Source organism: Plecotus auritus (genome assembly GCF_963455305.1).
Source record: "Plecotus auritus genome assembly, chromosome: 5".
Classification (NCBI taxonomy): Eukaryota; Metazoa; Chordata; class Mammalia; order Chiroptera; family Vespertilionidae; genus Plecotus; species Plecotus auritus.
This window is the reverse complement of record NC_137776.1, coordinates 9,892,906-9,915,883: the sequence shown is the minus strand read 5'-3', so window position 1 is coordinate 9,915,883 and position 22,978 is coordinate 9,892,906. Positions and strand designations below refer to the sequence as shown.

Here is a 22,978-nt window from a genome sequence, read left to right as displayed (position 1 = left end):
CTCTCTGTAAAAATCAATAAAATATATTTTTAAAAAAGAAAATTGAATTCTTCACCAAGCTTATTAAGATAAGTAATTGCTATCTATGACCTCTTTGATCTTATAATAAACCCAGCCAGAACATAAAACTGTAAAGTATCTGAAAGCCTATTCTCTTTGTAAAAGTAATATAAGGAAGTAGAATTCATGAATGGTCCTAACAGATTAATTTAAAAATAAACAACAAAATCTTGTTCTTCCATACTGCCCAGATTTCCACTTTTAGGAAAGATTCTATTGAAAGTGTTATAGACAGCCCATCTGAATGGCTTTGCAGAAGGACAATGGGCTCTATGAAGGGAGAACGTTTTGTGACTAAACCAATATAGCCCCAATTCTTGGCCTCTCTACTGACAAAATGAAGGCAGCACTTTCTGGAAAGGACTTGGGTGAAGAAAGGTAGTAAAGAGGAAGCCCAAAGCTTTGCCACAACTTCTCTCCATGGCGGAGACCTCCTTCTCTAGTTACTTGGTCTATTCCTATCTTTGGTCTTGCCTGCAGAAGGCCAAGAAGGCTCACCTCCAAGAGCTTCCATTATTTGCTCAGGGGTCGGCTCTGGGTGGTTCCTCAGCAGCGTGTAGATGGACATCGCCATCCCTGGGCTGCAGAAGCCACACTGTGTGCCATGGCACTTGGCAAGTCTTTCCTGGGAGGAAAGGGTACATTATTTATGCATTAAGCCTTTGGGTTCCTTATCCTGGACAGGAAATAAAAGAGAGTGAGGAATAACAATTTACTTCATCCATTCTATACAAAGAATCTATGCCATGAAGATGTAGATGGGAGACATGACGCTGGGTCCCTCTGTGTGACTCTGTCCCATGTGTCTCTTGCATGGTGTTCAACCAGCTGGCTCAACATTTTTCAAACAGCACGCCCCCTGAGGTGAAAGCCACATAGTTCAACTATGGCTAAACTTGAAGGACAGATATTCGATAATATTTTAATAACTATATATGGTATTAGGTGGGTACTAGATTTATTGGGGAGAAGTCAAGCATATTATTTACTTACTCCATCATCTTGGGGGGAACCTTGGAAGTTAAATAAATGTCTAACCACTATGCTGTACACCTGAAACTAATATATTATTGAATATCAAGTGTAATTGAAAAAATATAATTATGTTAATGCAACAATGGCATATGTAATCATTAAAAAAAAAAGGACAGATATTGTTCTAATGCTAAAGGGAAATGCGGCTCTGTGGTTTCAGATGTGCATATAAACAGGCTGTAAATGTGGTGGTCAATCTTAACAACTGGGTCTCTGGGGAAAAAAGCCCTGATTTGTAGTTTCTACCAATTTCAGTTGTGCAAATATTTCCAATAGGGCTGGTGTCAGACTTCCAATGTGATGTCCTTGAATGCGGATCTGGGGAGAGATGTACAGTGGCATACCATTCTATGGCATTTCCACCAAGTAGATATAATAGACTAATAATCTTAAGGGTATAAATAAGAGTAAATGTAGTAAAATAATTAGCAGATGATGAATGATGATATTTATTAACTTTGTTTTTGTCATTACTTATTTCATTTAAAGTTAGTATAGTTTCATTGTTAATAATGGCTGTGTTTAAAGAATGGCTCACAAAATTCCTGAAAGTTTAACAATCAGCTCTCACAAGCCAGTATGAGCCTATTCCAGGGCACTACTGAACAAATCTAGCATATGTACTATCAATAGTTGAGAGAGACTTCTGGTCAAGATGGTGGAGAGGTAAATGCTGTGTTCTGCTTCTCCCATGACCACATCAAAATTACAATCAAATTATAAACCAACCATCACTGAAAACCACCTGAAGACTAGCTGAATGGAATTCCTACAACTAAGGATTTAAAGAAGAGGCCACATAGTGACTGGTAGGAGAGGCAAAGACACAAAACAGGCTGATCCCACACCCACCTATGATGGTTAAGAACAGGGTGGGGTACCTTGGCTGTGGAGGGAGCAAGGGATCCCAGCCTCATATCCAGAGTACCAGTTGCCAGGAAGAGGAGTCTTTATAATACTTGGCTGTGAAAATCAGCAAAGGTTCTGTCTGAGTGAGACAAAGAAGTGCTGGAGACCCAGGCATCTTCTTAAAGTGCCTGAGCACAGATTTACTTACCCACAAACATTTGCCCCAAGTTCCAGCAAAGGGACAGCAGCTTGAAAAATGCCAGGGACATAAGGGCACCTGAATCATCTGGCTTCAGGTGAGGGCTGGAGGGGCGGCTCTCTCTTGGACAGAAATACTGGAGTGCACACCATTGTTCCTTGGTTGAGCTCTCCTCTCACAGAGCCATCTGGTGGACACCATTGTTCCTATGTTGAGCCCTTTTCCTGCCCGGCCTGCTGGTGCAGGCAGTGCCAAATCTGATTCTCCAATTAATTTGACTAACACTGTTCACCCCACCCTAGTGATTCATTAAGAACCTGCCCTACCCAACTACGCACAAGCCTGAAACCTCTTTAAAGTGACAGGTCTCGGCCTACCCTGTGGACTTCCCTAAAATATCTTAGAGACACACGAACTCTAGACAAGTAGCATCTGGCCCAGCATGCCTCATACCGCTGGCCCAAGTGGCAGCTGGCCTCTCCCAGGCACCTCCAAGTCCAGCACAGGTGGCAACCATCTGCAGATCACTTTGTAGCTTCTACCTGGTGGCCTTGGGCCATGCATAGCAAGTGACTTGGTCTGCACCAGAGATCCTCCCCAGAGGTCCCAGAACCATCCTACCCGGTTTTAGACCACACCAGAACACCAACCAATTAGCCACACAAACAACAGACCGAAAGGATGGCCAGCGCAGGCACCAGAACATTGCTAAAGCAAAACCACTCCATGGAATTAACCCCTGAAAAACAGCTTGTCTGCTGTAGTCACAGACATTCCTCACAGCCAGTTAGCCTGGGGTCAATTTGTCCCACTGACATTGCCACAGCAGTGAAAGCTCAACTATAATAGGAGGGCACAGACAACCCACTCGGGTGATGAAGGAGAATGCTTCACTGGGCCCTACTAGACACCTATTATATAAGGCAACTGTGCCAAGACCAGAAGATGTAACAGATTCACCTAAAACAGAAACAAACACAGAGAATCAGCCAACATGGCTGGGGAAACAAAGAAAAATGTCCCAAATGTAAGAATGGGACAAAACTTCAGAAAAAGAGCTCAACAAATGGAGACAAGTAATCTACCAGATGCAGAGTTTAAAACACTGCTTATAAGGATGTTCTATGAACGTAGGGGAAGAGTGGATGAATTTAGTGAGAACTTCAACAAAGAGAGAAGAAACGTAAGAATGACAATCAGAAAACCTAAAAAAAAGAATCAGTTAAAAATACAATTACTGAAATGAAGACTGCATTTGTTAACATGACATGCTAATTTGAAAAAATATATGCAACCCTATGTTCATTGCAGCAATATTTACAATAGCCAAGATATGGAAACAACGTAAGTGTCCATCAATGGACTAGTGGATAAAAAGTTGTGGTACAGAATCAATATATGCAAAGTAGGAAGATAGTGGCCTTAGGTAAACGCCTGTACTCACCGCCTCCCACAACCACATCAAAATTACAACTAAAATACAGAACAACTATTATCCAGAACCACTGGAAAGCTGGCTGAATGGAAGTCCTACAACTAGAGAACTAAAGAAGAAAGCACACTGAGACTGGTAGGAGGTGCGGAGGCACAGAATGAGCTGGTCTGGCACCCACATGGGCCGCTTTTTTAAACATCTTTGCAGAGTCTGCTTAGAGGAGCAAGGGGTCCCAGCCCCACACCAGTCTGGGCAGTAAGAACTTTGGGCTGTAAAAACCAGTGTGGATTGGGGCTCAGTGACACAGAGGCTGCTGGAGACCCAGCTGATCCTCATAAAAGGCCAGCACCACAAACTGAACTGACAAGGTCTTGCTTCATCTGAGCTCCAGCACCAGGGTGAGGCTTTGGGGAAGACAGACACATACCAGGAGGAACTGGATTGTCTGGTATCAGGACAGGAACTCAGAACGGCTTTCTCCCATATGGAGGTGCTGCAGGGATCATTGTTCCTACGCTAGGACATCTGGGTCAGGACTCACTGGCAGCCATTTCTGTTTGCTCCACCTTGGTGATTCCCTAAGACCCTGCCTCATCTAATTTACAACCCCACTCAAGCTGCCAGCAGCAGCTTTTGCATATGAATGGCCTGTCCTTGCTCTGGTTAAAATTTCAAACAAGCTGCAGCTGGGTCAGGAAGCCCCAAATCTATAAATAAAAGGCCCAAAACCTGGCACCAGCACCAGCCTGCCTTGCTTCACAGCTGGGCCTCATCTGAGCACTTCCAAACCTGATACAAAGAGGAGAAATCTGCAGATCTCTCTGTAGCTCCTGCTGGGTGGCCCCAGGCATTGGCTGACTTGGCACCTCCTTGGAGACCCAAGAGCCAGTGTACCCAGTGGTCAGTGTCAGCCTATACCAGATTACAACTCTACACATCTATAAGCAACACACTCAAGGGGCAGACTCAGTGAGCACCAATACTCCACTGCAGCAAGTCCTGCTCCACAGCGGTGTCTCCTGCACAGCAACTCTCCCATTGCAGTTGCAGTTGGTCCTCACAGCCAGTTGGCCTGGAGGTCAATTCCTCCTGACACCAATAGCAATCAAGTCTCAAGTACAACAAAACTGCACCTAGAGCTCCTAGCTCAGGTGACTGGGGAGGCTGAGTCACTGGGCCCTATAGAACACCTACTACACAAGGCCACTCTACCAACTCAAGGAGACATAGCAGCTCTACCCAATACATAGAAACAAACACAGGAAAACAGCCAAAATGTGGAGACAAAGAAAGATGTCACAAATGAAAGAAATGGAAGAAACAAACTACTGGATATAGAGTTCAAAACCATGGTTATAATGTTACTCAAGGATCTTCTAGAAACCTCCAAGGGACTTAGTGAGACTTTCAAGGATCTTAATGAGAATGCCAAAAAAAAAAAAAAAGAAAAAGAAAAAAGGAAAGGACCAGTCAGAAATTAAGCATACACTGATTGAAATAAAGAATAATATACAGGGATTCAACAGTAGCGTAGAGGAGTCTGAAAATCGAATCAACGATTTGAAATATGAGGAAGCAAAAAAAACACCCAACCAGAAGAACAAAAAGAAAAAAGAATCCAAAAATATAAAGATAATGTAAGGAGCTTCTGGGACAAATTCAATTGTACTAATATTCACATTATGGGGGTGCCAGAAGAAGAGAGAGAGAAAGTTATTGAAAACCTACTTGAAGGAATAATGACAGAAAACTTCCCCTACTTGGTGAAAGAAATAGAATTACAAGTCCAGGAAGCACAGAGAGTACCAGACAAGAGAAACCCAAAGAGGACCACACTAAGACACATCATAATTAAAATGCCAAGGGCTAAAGAAAAAGAGAGAATTTTAAAAGCAGCAAGAAAAAAGCAGTTAGTTACCTACAAGGGAATGTCCATATGACTGTCAGCTGATTTCTGAACAGAAACTATGCAGGCCAGATGGGAGTGGCAAGAAATATTCAAAGTGATGAATAGCAAGAACCTACAACCAAGATTACTCTACCCAGCAAAGCTATCATTTAAAATTGAAGGTCAGATAAAGAGCTTCACAGACAAAAAAAAGCTAAAGGAGTTCATCACTATCAAACCAGTATTATATGAAATGTTGAAGGGTATTCTTTAAGAAGAGGAAGAAGAAGAAAAAGAAAAAGATAAAAAATATGAACAACAAAATGGCAACAAATACCTATCAACAATTGAATCTAAAGATCAAAATAAATGAATAAGAAATCTAATGAACAGAATAACCTGGTGAATAAAATAGAATCAGAGGCATGAAAATGGAACAGACAGAGAGAGAAAAATGGCGGCGGAATAGACAGACGTGTTCCGAGCCTAGTCCCGGAGCAGAAAGAAAGAACAGCTGAGGGTCGCACTAGGAGTGTTTGTTGGCAAGTTGGGGGACAGCTGAACTGCAGAAGAAAGTGGGAGACTGCTAGACGGGGTTCCCCTGACCTGGCAGCTCCCACTGCGGCTGGGTCCCCTCCCGGAGCTGCGGGCTTGGACGCGGAGCCTCCGCCATCTGGAACCAGAAAGTGGAGCTTATCGGAAGCCTGAGAATCCACAGCTGCAGCACCCACGGAACAGCTGCAAGCCCCAGAACAACGCTCCCCAATTGGCGCAAACACACGGGTTCAGAGGAGCTCTACACTCCACCACGAAAAGGTCAGATTTCGCCTGGGATAAGGTGAGGTCTCTGGTCCCAGAGTGAGAGAGGAACGCGCGTTTTGCAGGAGCTGGAGGACCAGGGAAGTCTGTGCCTAGAAAAATCCGTGGCTGTTGGGGCTGGCGCGATCCGTGAATGTGGAAGGGGGTCCTCAGAGCTGCTAACAGAAGGGCTCTCTAAAAAGCAACCCATTTTGATCTGAAGTGCAGGGACACCCTAAGAATTTCAGGGGTGTGCTAGACTTACGCGCAGCCACGGAGTGCGCACAATTGGGCTTTTTCCTCTTGAAATTCTTGCTTCTGATTACTAAGCCCAATACATAGGATCACCCAGTTGGGGACACCCTGGGAGACTGCAGGGGAAAGTTGTTTTTCTGGAACCTGGGGATTGGAGCGGGTAGTGACCATCGGAGAGCCAGCTCTGAGGCAGCCCACTCCCACAAACCAGTAGTGAGTGCCACAGGGAAAGAAGGCTCTAACACTGCCTAGAGAGGCCATAGATAGACCCGGAAGTCAATCCAGAAACACTGCCACCCAGGGGCTGAATCACAAATTGACTCTTGTGTAATCAAAAATAAAAGAACATGAGAAATTAAGACACACCGCCTGCTTAAAATCAGGACTGGCTTACATCACTGAAGAGCAGTGGAACACAGTGAACTGCAATACTGTCCGGACTAAGAAACAGGTGTGCCAAACAGAACAACAGAGGAAGTGAATGACCTTCACTACTCCACATTTTATTTTTCTTTTTTATTTTCATTTTTTGCATCTTTTACTCAAGAAACTATTTTTTTTCTTTTTTCCTCACTTGATTTTACCTTTTTAATTATTACATTCTTATTTTCAATCCGTATTATTACTACTGCTATTTTATCTTTTTTTTTTTAAGTGTCATTTTTATTTTCTCTTCATTTTGTTTTGGGATTAATGTTCTACATTCTATTTTTATCTTTCCTTTAGCATCATTTTACTCTATCTCAACTCTACCTTTATGCCATCACTCTCTTCCTCACTTTTCCCTTTTCGGTGTCCTGTTTATCTTACCCCTTTCCTGCTTTCGATTTTCCCTATTCTTTCTGTTTACCCCCTGTTAAAATTTCACCCTACTTATATATCTAATCTCCATTCCCCTGCTCCAAGTCCATACACACCTCTCTCTTCGCTGTCTTAACTATCCAAAAAATTGTTTTTCTCTCTGTCCTTTTGTTGTTGTTCACTTAATGTAGATTATATCGAATTTTTATGCTTTTTTGTGAGATTGTTTTGCTTATTCTTCTTTTGTTTATTTTTTTTGTTTGTTTAGTGCTTCTGTTTTCCCTTGCCTCACTCAATATTAGTTGGTGTTGTAGTTTGTATTAATCCCCAGGTACTTGTTGCTGGCATTTGCTGGGATAAGTGATTGTTCTATTGGAGTTTTATCCCCAATATATATAGTCTGTTTCCCTTTCTCTCTTAGTCTCTTTCTTGTCTCTCTTACTTTTTTCTTCTTCTTTTTTTCCCTTTTCCCAATTTCATTTTGACACTCCTTTCTTCTTCTTCTTCTTCTTCTTTCTTTCTTTTTCCTCTTCTTCTTTCTCTCCTATCCCCTAATTTGCCGTTCTCTAGTGGTCACCTTTATTGGAGGTTATTAATATTGTGAATACATTTCTGTTCAGTGCCTTGTGTGTTGTACCTGGTAGTGCTGTATTTTGTGCCTTTAAATCAACGCAGGAGAGAGAGAACTACATAACCAGACACCCAGAGAAGAGACATCATGGGGAGACAAAGACACAGCCCGCATATGAAAGAAAAGCAGGCATCACCAGAAGAGGAAGTAAATGAAATGGAGGCAAGCAACCTTCCAGAAAAAGAATTCAGAGAAATGGTCATAAGGTGGCTGAAAAGAATGGAAGACAAATTCGACAATATGAGCAAGAACCAAGAGGAAATGAAGAAGAACCAAGAAGAAATGAAAAATGATATCGCCGCTGTAAAGAACTCAATAGAAAGCATCAAGAGTAGACTAGAAGCAGAGGACCGCATCAGTGAGCTAGAAGACAAGATGGGAAAAAATTCCCAAGTAGGGCAACTTCTAGAAAAAAAAATTAAAAGGCAGGAAGAGAGCCTAAGGGAACTTTGGGACAACACGAAACAAAACAACATCCGCATAATAGGGGTTCCAGAAGGAAAGGAAGCTGAACAAGGAATAGAAAACCTCTTTGAAGAAATAATGACAGAAAATTTCCCTGATATAGAGAAGAAAAAACCCACACAAATCCAAGAAGCTCACAGTGTCCAAAGCAAAATGAACCCCAAAAGACCGACGCCAAGGCACATTATAATTAAATTGGCAAACACCAACAACAAAGTAAGAATCTTAAAAGCAGTAAGAGAGAGACAGAAAGTTACATACAAAGGAACCCCCATCAGACTAGCAACTGATTTCTCAACAGAAACTCATCAGGCCAGAAGGGAATGGAATGAAATATACAAAGTCATGCAAAGGAAGGGTCTGAATCCAAGAATACTGTACCCAGCAAGGCTATCAATCAAAATTGAAGGTGAAATCAGGAGCTTCACAGACAAAAGGGGACTAAGAGAATTTATCACCACCAAACCAGCAATGCAAGAAATGCTAAAGGGTCTGCTGTAAAAAAAAAAAGAAAGAAATAGGAAGCAAAGAAGGAACACAGGTGTAAAGAATAGGAATGGCGACAAATAAGTACCTATCAATAATAACTTTAAATGTAAACGGATTAAATGCCCCAATCAAAAGACATAGGGTAATGGATTGGATAAGAAAACATGACCCATACATCTGCTGTCTACAAGAAACCCACCTCAGAAAAAAAGACGCACACAGACTGAGGGTGAAGGGATGGAAAAAGGTTTTTCAGGCAAATGGAACTGAAAAAAAAGCTGGGGTAGCAATACTTATATCTGACAAATTAGATCTCAAACTGAAGGACATAACAAGAGATAAGGAAGGCCACTTCATAATACTAAAGGGAGCAATCCAACAAGAAGAAATAACTCTGGTAAACATATATGCACCCAATACAGGAGCACCCAAATACATAAAAAAACTCCTGGAGGATATCAAGGGAGAGATTGACAGCAATACAATCATAGTAGGAGACTTTAATACCCCACTATCACCATTGGACAAATCCTCTAAACAAAAAATCAGCAAAGAAACATCAACCCTAAATGACTCACTAGACCAGATGGAATTAATTGACATCTTCAGAACATTTCACCCCAAAGCCACAGAATATACATTCTTCTCAAGTGCACATGGGTCATTTTCAAAGATAGACCATATGTTGGGACATAGGCAAAGTCTCTTCAAATTCAAGAAGATAGAAATCATATCAAGCATCTTCTCAGACCACAGTGGCATAAAACTGGAAATCAACTACAATAAAAACACCCCAAGGAAATCAAACACATGGAGACTAAACAGCATGCTATTAAACCATGACTGGGTTACCAGAGAGATCAAAGAAGAAATAAAAAACATCATGGCAACAAATGACAATGAAAACACTACAATCCAAAATCTATGGGACACAGTGAAAGCAGTCTTGAGAGGGAAGTTCATAGCTCTACAAGCCTACTGCAAAAAACAAGAAACAATGTTAATAAATTACCTAACCCAACAACTCAAAGAGTTAGAAAAAGAGCAACAAGAAAAGCCCAGTGTAAGCAGAAGGAAGGAAATAATAAAGATCAGAGCAGAGATAAACGACATAGAGACCAAAGAAACAATACAAAAGATCAACAAAACCAAGAGCTGGTTCTTTGAAAGGATAAACAAGATTGATGAACCTCTAGCCAGGCTCACCAAGAAGCAAAGAGAGAGGACCCAAATAAACAAAATCAGAAATGAAAGAGGTGAAATAACAACAGATCCCCCTGAAATACAAAGGATTGTTAAAAAATACTACGAACAACTCTATTCCAACAAACTGGACAACCTGGGTGAAATGGACATATTCCTAGAAAAATATAACCTAAACTCAATCAAGAAGAATCTAAACAGCTCAATATGCCAGTAACTATGGAAGAAATTGAAGCAGTCATCAAAGAGCTTCCGGCAAACAAAAGCCCGGGGCCAGACGGCTTCACAGGAGAGTTTTACCAAACATTCAAGGAAGAACTAAAACCTATCCTCCTCAGACTATTCCAAAAAATTCAAGAGGAAGGAACACTTCCAAGCTCCTTCTATGAAGCCAGCATCACCCTAATAACCAAAACCAGATAAAGACAACACAATGAAGGAGAATTACAGGCCAATATCCCTCATGAATGTAGATGCCAAAATCCTCAACAAAATTCTAGCAAATCGGATCCAGCAGTACATCAGAAAGATCATACACCATGACCAAGTAGGGTTTATCCCAGGAATGCAAGGATGGTACAATATCCGAAAATCAATAAATGTGATACATCACATAAACAAATTGAGAGATAAAAATTACATAGTCATATCAATTGATGCAGAAAAAGCATTTGACAAAATCCAACACCCTTTCTTGATAAAAACTCTCAACAAGGTGGGAATAGAAGGATCATACCTCAACATAATAAAAGCTATATATGATAAACCCACAGCTAACATCATACTCAATGGGCAAAAACTAAAACCATTTCCCCTAAGAACAGGAACAAGACAAGGATGCCCACTCTCACCACTCCTGTTTGACATAGTACTGGAATTATTAGCCATTGCAATTAGACAAGAAGAATAAATAAAAGGCATCCAAATTGGAAAAGAAGAAGTAAAGCTGTCCTTATTTGCAGATGACATGATATTGTACATAAAAAACCCGAAAGACTCCATCAAAAAACTAACAGACTTAATAAATGAATTCGGCAATGTAGCAGGATACAAAATTAACGCCAAGAAATCTATGGCATTTCTATACACCAACAGTGAACTTACAGAAAGAGAGACTAAAAAAGCAATCCCATTTTCCATCGCACCAAAAAAATTAAGATACTTAGGAATAAACCTAACCAAGGAGGTAAAGGACCTATATGCGGAAAACTACAGGACACTGAAAAAAGAGATAGAGGAAGATGTAAACAGATGGAAGAACATACCATGTTCATGGATTGGTAGAATCAACATCATCAAAATGTCCATACTACCCAAAGCAATCTATAGATTCAATGCACTCCCCATTAAAATACCAACAGCATATTTCACAGACCTAGAAAGAACTCTCCAAAAATTCATCTGGAATAAAAAAAGACCCCGAATAGCCACAGCAATCCTGAGAAAGAAGAATAAACTAGGAGGGATCTCAATATCAGATTTCAAGCTGTATTACAAAGCCACTGTCCTCAAAACAGCCTGGTACTGGCTCAAGAACAGACATATAGATCAATGGAATAGAATAGAGAATCCAGATATCGACCCAAACCACTATGCGCAATTAATATTTGACAAAGGAGGCATGAGCATACAATGGAGTCAAGACAGTCTCTTTAATAAATGATGTTGGGAAAATTGGACAGATACATGCAAAAAAATGAAACTAGATCACCAACATACACCATACACAAAAATAAACTCAAAATGGATACAGGACTTAAATATAAGACGGGAAACCATAAAAATACTAGAGGAATCCACAGGCAGCAAAATCTCAGACATATGCCAAAGAACTTTTTCACTGATACTGCCCCTAGGGCAATGGAAGCCAAAGAGAAAATAAACAAATGGGACTACATCAAAATAAAAAGCTTTTGCACAGCAAAAGAAACCATCAACAAAACAACAAGAAACCCCACTGTATGGGAGAACATATTTGCAAATGGTATCACTGATAAAGGTTTAATTTCCAACATCTACAGGCAGCTTATAGAACTTAATAAAAGGAAGATAAATGATCCAATAAAAAAATGGGCAACGGACCTAAATAGAATCTTTTCGAAAGAAGACAGAAGGAAGGCCAAGAGACACATGAAAACATGCTCAAAGTCACTAATTATCCGAGAGATGCAAATCAAAACGACAATGCGTTACCATCTCACACCTGTCAGAATGGCTATCATCAACAAATCAACAAACGACAAGTGCTGGCGAGGATGTGGAGAAAAAGGAACCCTCGTGCACTGCTGGTGGGAATGCAGACTGGTGCAGCCACTGTGGAGAACAGTATGGAGTTTCCTCAAAAAACTGAAAATGGAACTCCCATTTGACCCAGTAATCCCACTTTTAGGAATATATCCTAAGAAACCAGAAATACCAATCAGAAAGGATATATGCACCCCTATGTTAATAGCAGCACAATTTACAATAGCTAAGATTTGGAAACAGCCTAGGTGCCCGTCAACAGATGACTGGATCAGAAAACTATGGTACATCTACACAATGGAATACTATGCTGCCATAAAAAAGAAGGAATTACTACCATTTGTAGACACCTGGATGGAATTAGAGAACATTATGCTAAGTGAAATACACCAGTCAATGAAAGAAAAATACCACATGATCTCACTCATTTGGGGATAATGAAAAACATTATAAACTGATGAACAAAAAGATAGTTACAGAGGCAGTAAAGCATCAAACAGACTGCCTAATTACAGCGGTAAGGTTAGGGAGAGGTGGGGGAAATAAGAGATCAACCGAAGGACTTGTATACATGCATATAAGAGTAACCAACGGATGCAAAACATTGGGGGGTGAGGGCATGTATTGGAGTGGGGTGTGGGGGGGTAATGGTAAGATATGTACACATATAATACCTTAATAAAATTTTGAAAAAAAAAAAAAAGAAAGAAAATGGAACAGAGAGATGATTCTCAGAGGGAAGAGGAGTGGTGGCGGGGGGGGGGGGGCAGGAAGTGATTAAACAAAGATCTTATATACATATATGCATTACCTATGGACACAGACAATAGGATGGTGAAGGCCTGTGGCAGGTGGGAGCCAGGTTGAGGGGGACAAGGGCGGAAAAAGAAGGACATCTGTAATAATATCAACAATAAAGATTTAATTTTTTTTTAAAGCCATGGTACATATATACAGTGAAATATTACTTGGCCTTAAAAAAATAAAATCTTACCATTTGGACAACAGATGAACGTAGAGAGTATGATGTAAGTGAAATAAGTCCGACAGAGAAAGACAAATACCATATGATCTCACTTACATATGAAATCTAAAGAACAAAACGGAAGTTGACTAATGGACACAGAAAACAAACTGATGATTGCCAGATGGGAGGGAGGGGTTGGGGAACTGGGTGAAAAAGGGGAAGGAATCAAGAAGCACAAACTGGCAGATACAGAATAGTCATGGGGATGTAAAGTACATCATAGGGAATATAGTCAATAATATTATAATAACTGTATGGTGCCAGCTGGTACGAGACTTCCCAGGGGGATCACTTCATAAGTTACATTAATGTCAAACCACTATGTTTTACACCTGAAACTAATGTAATATTGAATGTCAAGTGTGATTTTGAAAGGTGACTGGAGAGAAAGAAATCTGATAGGCTGCAGCATGAGGTGCTTCTGTAACTGTTAAGGTGATGAGTCAGGTATGAGGTAAGATCTTAATAAGGTCAAAAAGTCATTAAGGTTATGGTTGAAGGACAGGCACTATAAACAAATACCCATCAATGGTAACATACTGTCAGAGGATGCTCTTAGCCTCTATGCTCCAAGCACAGTTTTTGAAGGGAAAGAATGTCAAGGGAAAATATGGCTATTTATAATTTTCTTTCTATACACTGCTCTTAAAACAACTTCTGCAGCAGTCCCTATGCTAGTATATACAAACAGCATCGCCCTTTCTTCAAAAAGTCCTGCAAACTTTGGTAAACACGTTGTCATTTTAGCTGTTTTATTGCCACCTGGGTGCTCAGTTTCTCCTGAGACATTTGGTGAGTGTGGGGAGTATTTGTACACACAATTAGCCTCTCATTCAGAGTTCAGTATTTTGAATGTGGTAGACAACCAGTTATCTTCTATAAACTTCTGCTTTTCTATCTCATTTTCTTTTCTCATAAGACTGAACTGTCCTTGTTTTAGTTTAGGGCAAAGATGGGGCTGAGAAGCTAAGTAAGATATATTAAAATTAATGAAGAAATCTTGGCTTATACACCAATCTTTGAAAAGATCCCTAGCTACGAAGCATGGAATCTAACAAAATGTGAATTTAAAAACACAAAGGATTTGACAGTTGGTGACCTATTTAGAGTACATGGGACTATGTGGGATACCTATACCAACACCTGGTCCCAATCAGAATACACTCTTACCTGCACGGGGTGAATCCTGGTTTTGATGCTTCCTATACCTTCTACCGTGGTGACAGCAGCCCCATACAGAGAACAGATGGGCACCAGGCATGCGGTGACTGGATAATGACTGTGATAGAATTGTGTAAAGAGAACACCTGGGAATCACAGGGAGCGGGTAACATAATTCAGGGAGTAATGTCGGTTCGGGAGAACCATGAGACTGTATATCCGTGAGAATACAGAGAACTCTACATATAAAACCATAAATTTCTGGAAGCGTTCAAAAAGGACTTACATGTGGCTGGTGTAGGATATGAAAAAGAAATGGATAAATAGAATAAGAAAGTGTTTTTTGTAGGGCCTCCCAGAGACCCTCAATTCTCTATTTTTTCCCCTCATTCTAGGGAAAGAAATGTCTTACTGATCATAAGATGATATATTGACTTATATAAACCACCATGGGTTAGTTAAACCCAGTGATTCCCAGCCCTGCAAAGCTTTTAAAAATACAAATGCTCTGGTTGCACACTAGCCCAATTAAATATAATCTGATGGGAAGAAAGTCCATGGGAAAGATCTGGAACTTAGGAAGCTGCAGGGAGAGCAGGCCCAGAGCTGTGTGAGTGCCATAGACACCTGGGGAGAGGAGAGGAGTGAATATGGACAGCAAAGTGGGAGGCTCCACAACCTTCCCGGATGTGCCCAAGCATGGCCCTGGCCAACACAAAGGATACTGGATCTTCTTGGTCTTGGGGTCATATCTTGACACCATGACAGTGCAGGCGCCACAGCCTCCACTCCCACAGCCGTACTTGGTGCCTGTGAGGTGGACTGGAAAGAAGCGAGTCAAGGAAAAGAGGGGCCCAGGCCCCTTTGCTTTTATTTTTAAAATCTGTTTTTATTGATACCAGAGAGACAGAGATAGAAGCATCAACGATGAGAGAAAATTATCGATCCTCCTGCACGCCCTCTACTAGAGATTGAGCCTGAAACCCGGGCATGTGCCCTGACTGGGAATCAAACCATAACCTCCTGGTTCGTGGGTCAACACTCAACCACTGAGCCACACAGGCTGGGCCCCTTTGCTTTTTACACCTCTTTTCCTCGGATGCTGACAATTAACATGTTCTCTTGAGTTCCTTGCTCAGAGTTCCACTTTTGCATGTAAAGGAGCTCATTGGTAAAGGTGAGAAGAAATTTTCTTTCTTTTTCAGATGCATTTCTAAATGCAAATTTTTTCATATTTTGGGAGATAATAAGATGGCACTCCCGAAGGGACTAGGGCAACACTTTGCAACTCAACACATTACCATTTCTGCAGCGACCATCTGGATGGTCCCACTACATGGGTTGGGGTACGTGAAGACTACAGAGAGCCTCGTGCCTGTTAGATCAGGGTTGCATCCAAATGAGGACGGAAAAAGCCTGTTAAATGCAGAGTTGTGGACAATGGACTCTGGACTCAGGTTACGTTATTGCTGTTAAGGTGGTGTGTGTGCAAAACTTAGAAAAATCCTCTTGGGAAACTTGCCTTTCTCTGACTCAGCAATGTAATGCTTTTTACCTTCTTATGGGATTAAGGACTATTAATTTAATAACCATGGTTCCTGAGCTAGTCATGTCAACAACCACTGTGCACTTTTCCTCTGTAAAGCATTTGCATATTTCCACAGAGGGAGAACAAACAACCTATGTAAACTCCCTGCTTTCTGTTCTGTAAGAATCTGCTGGAATTGGCTTGGGAGCTTTTCTGGTTGAGGTTTAAAAAGGATTTCATGGGTGGAGATCATACTTGGCTTGGGTAGAGGTGGAGACTAACTTCATCTTAGAGAAGGCTGCACAAAGAGATGTAATACTGGGTTGGGTCAGTATACCCCGGAGTGAAACAGCTTTGTGATGCACGGGTTAACATTGCCTTGAATGAAAAAGCCAAAAGTTGGTGCAACTAGCTGCTTTGTCCTTTGGTCACTAAACAACTAGTTTGATGCTTCCTTCTTCCACCCCCACCAGAGGTGCCTGCCTCAAACAGTTCCTTCCATATTTTGTCAGTTCATCCTAAAGCTCATCATTTAAGTAGGTTGCCAGATAAAATACAGGGGGTGGGCAAAAGCAGGCCTACAGTGGTGAGTACATGAAACACAGAGTTTATTCTTGTATCATTATTTATTAATTATTGTATGATTTTCCTCTAGCCAATATGTCATCCCCTATTCCACTCATTATTCCAGGAACTGGGCTTGTAGCTGGAAAACAAACACACAAAAGCAAACAATAGTCCAAAATTTCCCTCAAGGGCTCTGCCACCTCATAGTTACCCAGTGTCACCCTACCACTTCCCTTTATAGCACTTCTAAATTCACTACAGACTTCTCTGTGCTTTCTCTAGACCTCCTAAATGAAGAAATTCATCTATATTAGGAGCAAGCTGAACATGCATGGATTCCCAAGGAAACATGGCCGGAAGCCGCTCTAGGCAGAATTGCCCCAGCCTCCCATTTCCCATCTCCCCAGTGTCCTCCTCTGCTCATTCTTCTTGGTGCCTAAAGGCATAAAGAAGTCGTTCTAAGTAAGTGTGGCTCACCTGAGACGTCCAGGCCCCAACTTCTGATTACAGAGTCAACAGTTCTGGGATGGAGTCAGAGGCTTATTATTTTCAAAATATGTTTGTATTGATTTTTAGACAGAGAGGAAGGGAGAGGGAGAGAGAAAAAGAAACATCAGTGATGAAAATCATTGATCAGCTGCCTCCTGCAAACCCCGCCCCCTTACTGGGGATTGAGCCCCCAAATGGGCATGTGCCCTGACGGGGAATCTACAGGTGACCTCTTGACTCCTGGGTAGATGCTCAACCACTGAGCCACACCCACTGGGCCAGAGTCTTATTTTTAACTTGTTCCTCAAGTGGGTGATTCACAAATATTGGATTTTCTGCCAGAGCGAGTCCCCCATGTGCATACACCAGCACTGGCCTGCTGCACTTTTCACCGGACACCCATGGCCCCTCCCAGGGCCCTGTACCTAATTTACATTGCTAATTTTATATTTTTTCCCTGAAGGCAGGTCTCCAATATTATAAAAACTTCAGGCTCCCACAAAACACCAATTTGCTGCTGACATGGGGCCTGACTCAGGTTTCATTGCCAGGATGGAACCCAGTCACACAAGAAATCAAATATAGGGGAGCCATTCCCATCTTTCTTTCACTATTTCACTCCTTCCCAAGGTCACAGCCTCCCACCGAGTCACCCCGTCCATCCCAGCTGCCCGGTGATAGTCCAGTCACCTGTACAGTTCCTGGAATAGTGAGTGGAATAGGGGCAGATATATTGACGAGAGGAGTAAAATGATGGGGTAGGAAACTATATTGCAAGGGGTTCCATAGACCAGGTGGCATCCAGCACACATAATTTATTAGATAAACTTGGCAAGGGAAGAACAGGGAGAAATAAAGTCATGTATTGGGGTGTGTATGTCGGGAGGCAAAAAGACAGATATAGGGCCAGAATCACGCCCTCATGCTACCCATTTATAGTTGCACCCAAAACCAAGAAATGCTTTTTGAATCTTTATCGAAGCTCTACTGGAGGTCTCGGAGGAGTGAGAGGTGAAGGAAGCTCCAGATCCACGTGGAAATCTGGGAGGGCATTAGCTTGACTTGGGAATTTTGAAATGTTTATAAAACCTTGTTTTCTTCAATAAGGTTTATGAAAAGGCATACGCGACAAGTCAGGGAAATGTGCTGGTGGGAAACCATTGTCAGGGACATGCTGCCCTGAGCAATTGGCCAGGCGTGTTCACCTTCACACGCGTGAACGTGAAGCTGCCATCCCGGTGACCATGGGCATCAAAAGTTATGAAGTTATTTCCCAAAGCTATTCCCAGTGGACCCTCGTGGTTCCCTGGAGGGGTCTTTTGCTTATGTGCTCAGGTGAAAAATACAACCAATAAAGTACACATATATCACTTCTAGATGCATTCTCTGAACTCCAACTAGACGCTACACATTGGACACCAGGTTATTGACCCAGAACAAATACAGGGCAGCTTTCTTCAGAAGTCTTAGCGTGTTCACTGTTTACCACCCAATCCAGACGGATTACAGCGAAACGTAAGGATACGGACTTTCCGCAGGTAGAACAGCAGGTTCATTTCAGGATCGGCGCTCTTCTCCACGACCTACATTGTGGAGCGAGAGGAGGGCTTCAGGAAGAGAACACCAGAACGCGTGGCAATTCTACCTGTTGTTTAGGGGCATGTTTTTGATAGGTGATAACGTCCAATGACAAAACAACAGCAAAGGAAACACAATACTTGGAACCAGAATTTTGAAAAAATGATGGAGCATTATCTTAACGCCTCTGAATTTTGTAACACATATGACACGTGTAAATTCTGGATTGTTTTTCCTTAGAGTTATCTAGGGAAATGGATACACAGGTTCCAAAATTGATCAAGATAGCTAGTGGCTACAGGAAGCCACAAAACAGGTTAGCTGCAGATTTTCTAAGGGAGTCATGAGATCAGAAGGGAGGGGGTTTAAGGGAGACAGCCCTGTCTTCTCCATCCCTCCTCAGTGAAATGCAGGTGCCAGCAGGTGAGGGAAGAGCAGAAGGGAGCATCAATCGCTGCTCTGTCTCTCAGGTTGCATGCCAGGCTGTTGCCGCCAATAGATCACAGCTGACACATGCGATGAAAGCTGTCTGCCCTCCCTGCCCAAGCAGCTCCCTGGCTGGGTACAGTCAGGCAAGATTAGAGAGAACTGAAGAGAAAGTCGCCTGGAAGAGTAGCACTGAGCAACAACAAAAAAGAGGACATTATTCTTCTAAAAGTGTGTGCATTTTTATCACCCCAGGAAAAAAAACAACAAACCACATTATTTTTAATAAATGCCTCATATTTCCAAGTTTCCTTCCGCGTCCTCGGAGGATCTGAAGAGCCAGAGATAAGCTCAGCACCCGTTATGACATGGAAGGATCAAGGCCCAAATGAAGAAGGAGAAAACAAGGTTAGACTTTGGGGAACGTAATGAAAGGATGCTAACTGCAATTCTGACATCTCACATATATAGCACTCCCAGTCATTTAAAATAAATATTTCAGCCCTGCCATAGTGGCTCAGTGGTTGAGTATCGACCTATGAACCAGAAGGTCACGGTTCCATTCCGGTCAGGGCACATGCCTGGGTTGTAGGCTCAATCCCCAGTAGGGGGATTGCAGGAAGCAGCCAATCAATGATTTTCTCTCATCATTGAAGTTTCTCTCTCTCTCTCTCTTTCTCTCTCTCTGTATCTCTCTCTCTGTGTCTCTCTCTCTCTCTCCCTCTCCCTTCCTGTCTGAAATCAATAAAAATATATTTAGAAAATAAATAAATATTTCAGTAATCATATGAAAAATTCTGATCATACCATAAGTTGCACTCACAAAATTGTACTCGTACCTTCTGTTTCCTCTGGTACTTTAAAGACACTTAGGAAATGATTTCGTTTTACTATGTATATGAAAAAATGAGCAACTTTACCAATATCCAGAGATAAGCAAGGGAGAACTGCAATGAGAGATTATTTTACACCCATCAGCTTAGCACACTTTAGCAAGTCTGATTGTATCAAGTGTTGGTACATCATAGATTTGCAAATTGATAAAAGGCAGCACTTGTCATGCAATCAACTATGGGAAAATGTAACTTGTGCTGGATTCCGGAAAGCCACCTGGCAGGACCTGAGACATTGGCATGCCATAATCTCACTTAGAGATTTTCTTGCCAGTGTTGGTAAGGAAATACACGGTCGGGGGTTCACTGCATGCAGTGGGGACTTGGAAGCATCCCGTGTGTCTATCACTGGGGGACTGCATAAGCAGAGTGAAGGGTATACACGGCCCGGAGAACTCTACATGCAGAAATAATGAGCCAGTTGTTCAAAGAGCAACATGGATAGGTCTCAAAAACAGCAGTGAGTCACAAAAGAAATAGAAGGGGATGTATAAGTCTTGTAAAGTAAACCACAATTTCACTTGGGTAACTTAAGAATATAAGCACACGCATGCAAAGTCAAACACTGTACAGTTGAACCTTGAACAATGTGGGATTAGGGCGGCTGATTCCCCTGCACAGTTGAAAATTCATGTATAACTTCTGACTCCCTCAAAACTTAACTATTAATAGACTACTGTTGACTGCAAGCCTTCCCAATAACATAAGCAATTAACACATAGTTTGTATGTTATATATACATATATATTTATATTGTATTCTTACAACAAAGTAAGCTAGAGAAAATGTGATTAAGAAAATCATAAGGAAAATACATTGAAAGTATTTATTGAAAAACACACACACACACAACCACATATAAGTGGACCAGCGCAGTTCAAACCTGTATTGTTCAAGGGTCAGCTGCATATATTTCAAGGATACATCTATCTTTCTAAATGACTATATTGAAAGTATATGACAAGGATGTATGGTACATGCACAAGAGTGGATGCATCTGGGACGAGAAAATAAGAAAGAAAAAGAAAAAAGAAAACAATATGAAGCAGAAGAAAAGCCTTGTCCAGGCTGTAATGAGGATGTGCCATTGGTGGAGGAATGTGCTTCGCTCAACTCTGTGCTCCTGGGTCTAAAGGGAAGAAGACCAACCACAAAAATAACAGCAAACCCGATCTCTTCAAAGAGTTGCATATATTTCCCCCCTTTTATTTGCCACCTACAACTTGTCTTAGAAATTTGTAAAATGGAGAAAGGGAAAAATACTAAAATATCAGCTATGAATTCAAAAGATTGGGAGACCTGCAGAGGGAATAATCATTCTAATGTGTTATTAAAGGATAAATGGCTTTATTTACCAGCAACAGCAAAGCAACAAAGCCCCGTTTTCCTTGCACTCAGAAAAGTTCTTAGCTTTTGAATTCCTGTAAATTGTCCACTCAGCAATTATTCTTCTGACATGCCAGTTGGCTTCAGGTCATGCAAGATCCTGACCAATTGGTAAGCAGTATTACTAAACCCAGATTTTTTCTTTGTTCTTTTCTTTCTCTTTCACTTTTTGTTCTTTAGTTCATGGGTTTCCTAAAAATGTTTCCCTGCTATTTGACAGCCAACACTCTCAAGAATTTTTGCCATGATTAAAGTTGTGTCCCCTCTTTTAGGGAAGAACATCAGTAATGCAGTACATCTGAGGCTTGGGAAGCAAAATCATAAACACCAAATGACTTCGAAACAATTTTCTATTTTAATACTTTATAAGTTTTTTTCCTCCTAATTGTCTCAAAGCACCTCAAACATTTTACTTATTCATTTTGCTCATTCAAGTACAGGCCTGAGGACAACTGAGCATTTGAGTTGCCGCACCTCTTCCCCAGTGGACACAGCCGCCTCCCTGTCCCATGGCTCAGCAGAGCTGCTTCAGTTTCTGGGCTAATTGACCAGCCTGAGTGGATGTATGAAGGCAAAACAAAATCATTCTTTGCTATTAGCATCCTTAATGTCACATATGCCTTCTGTTGAAATAACATCGGTGAACTCGAGTAGAGCTAATATAGTTTTTCATAACCTGGGTCAGAATTCACTCCCATTGTAATCCAACAAATACAAACGGGAGCTCCTTACTGTCCAAAAGAAAAGTTAAGGCAAGCAAAAGCCCCCATGCTTTCATAATTTTGCACTAAACCTTGAATGAATGACCCATGCTCAAGTTCAGACCAGTACATACTAGTATCACTTGAAAAAGACAGAAGGCAGAGGTTAAGGAGTGGCATCGTGGTGAAAAGAAATGAGCTTGGCTTTTGCCTCTGGTGTGCAAAAGTTCATATTAATTTATTGTGTAAACTTACCTTTCTTCCATTCACAAAGAAAATCAGCTCATCAGAACTGGGGAGAGAAGGCATCGTGCCAGAAAACAATGCTTCCACCACAGTAGGAGGCTTTCCTTCTGATAGAGCAGGTCGGTGAGAGCAAACACCTAGATGCCTACAGATCTTGGAAAAGCCCAAGCATCAGCGGGTGATTTATAACCGCATGCTGGAAGACAGGAGCACCAACCAGGGCTGCCTGCCCGCCCTGCCCGCAAGCACTTCGAAGGGCTCTTGGCAGCACCTGTCTCCTCCTTTGCCAGGAGTGAGCCAAGTCATTGCCCGTCCCCTTTGAAGCCCAGAATGGCTTGCTAGGGAAATTTGTTGAAAGCCAGGGACTAATAAATAAAAATCGAGTTTTGCCAGGCTGGCGTGGCTCAGTGGTTGAGGATCGACCTATGAATCAGGAGGTCATGGTTTGATTCCCAATCAGGGCACATGCTGGGGTTGTGGGCTCAATCCCCAGTGTGGGCGTGCAGGAGGCAGCCCATCAATGATTCTCATCATTGATGTCTCTATCTCTCTCTCCCTCTTCCTTCCTCTCTGAAATCAATAATATATATATATATATATATTTTAAAAATAGAGTTTTAAATA

At 41.6% G+C, this 22,978-nt stretch overlaps 1 protein-coding gene across 1 annotated transcript in view; it reads right to left on the bottom strand.

Moving 5' to 3' along the window:
* LOC308248554 (aldehyde oxidase 4-like) overlaps window positions 1–22,417 on the bottom strand; it is a gene marked incomplete at both ends in the record, with an annotated part of 76,749 nt that extends 54,332 nt beyond the window's left edge. Inside the window, 5 exons of the mRNA XM_080668670.1 lie at window positions 559–685; window positions 14,550–14,658; window positions 15,266–15,362; window positions 18,650–18,707; window positions 22,364–22,417. Of these exons, the coding sequence (XP_080524796.1) occupies window positions 559–685; window positions 14,550–14,658; window positions 15,266–15,362; window positions 18,650–18,707; window positions 22,364–22,417 (445 nt within the window). The remainder of the gene's footprint in view (window positions 1–558; window positions 686–14,549; window positions 14,659–15,265; window positions 15,363–18,649; window positions 18,708–22,363) is intronic.
* Window positions 22,418–22,978: the final 561 nt, after the last annotated feature.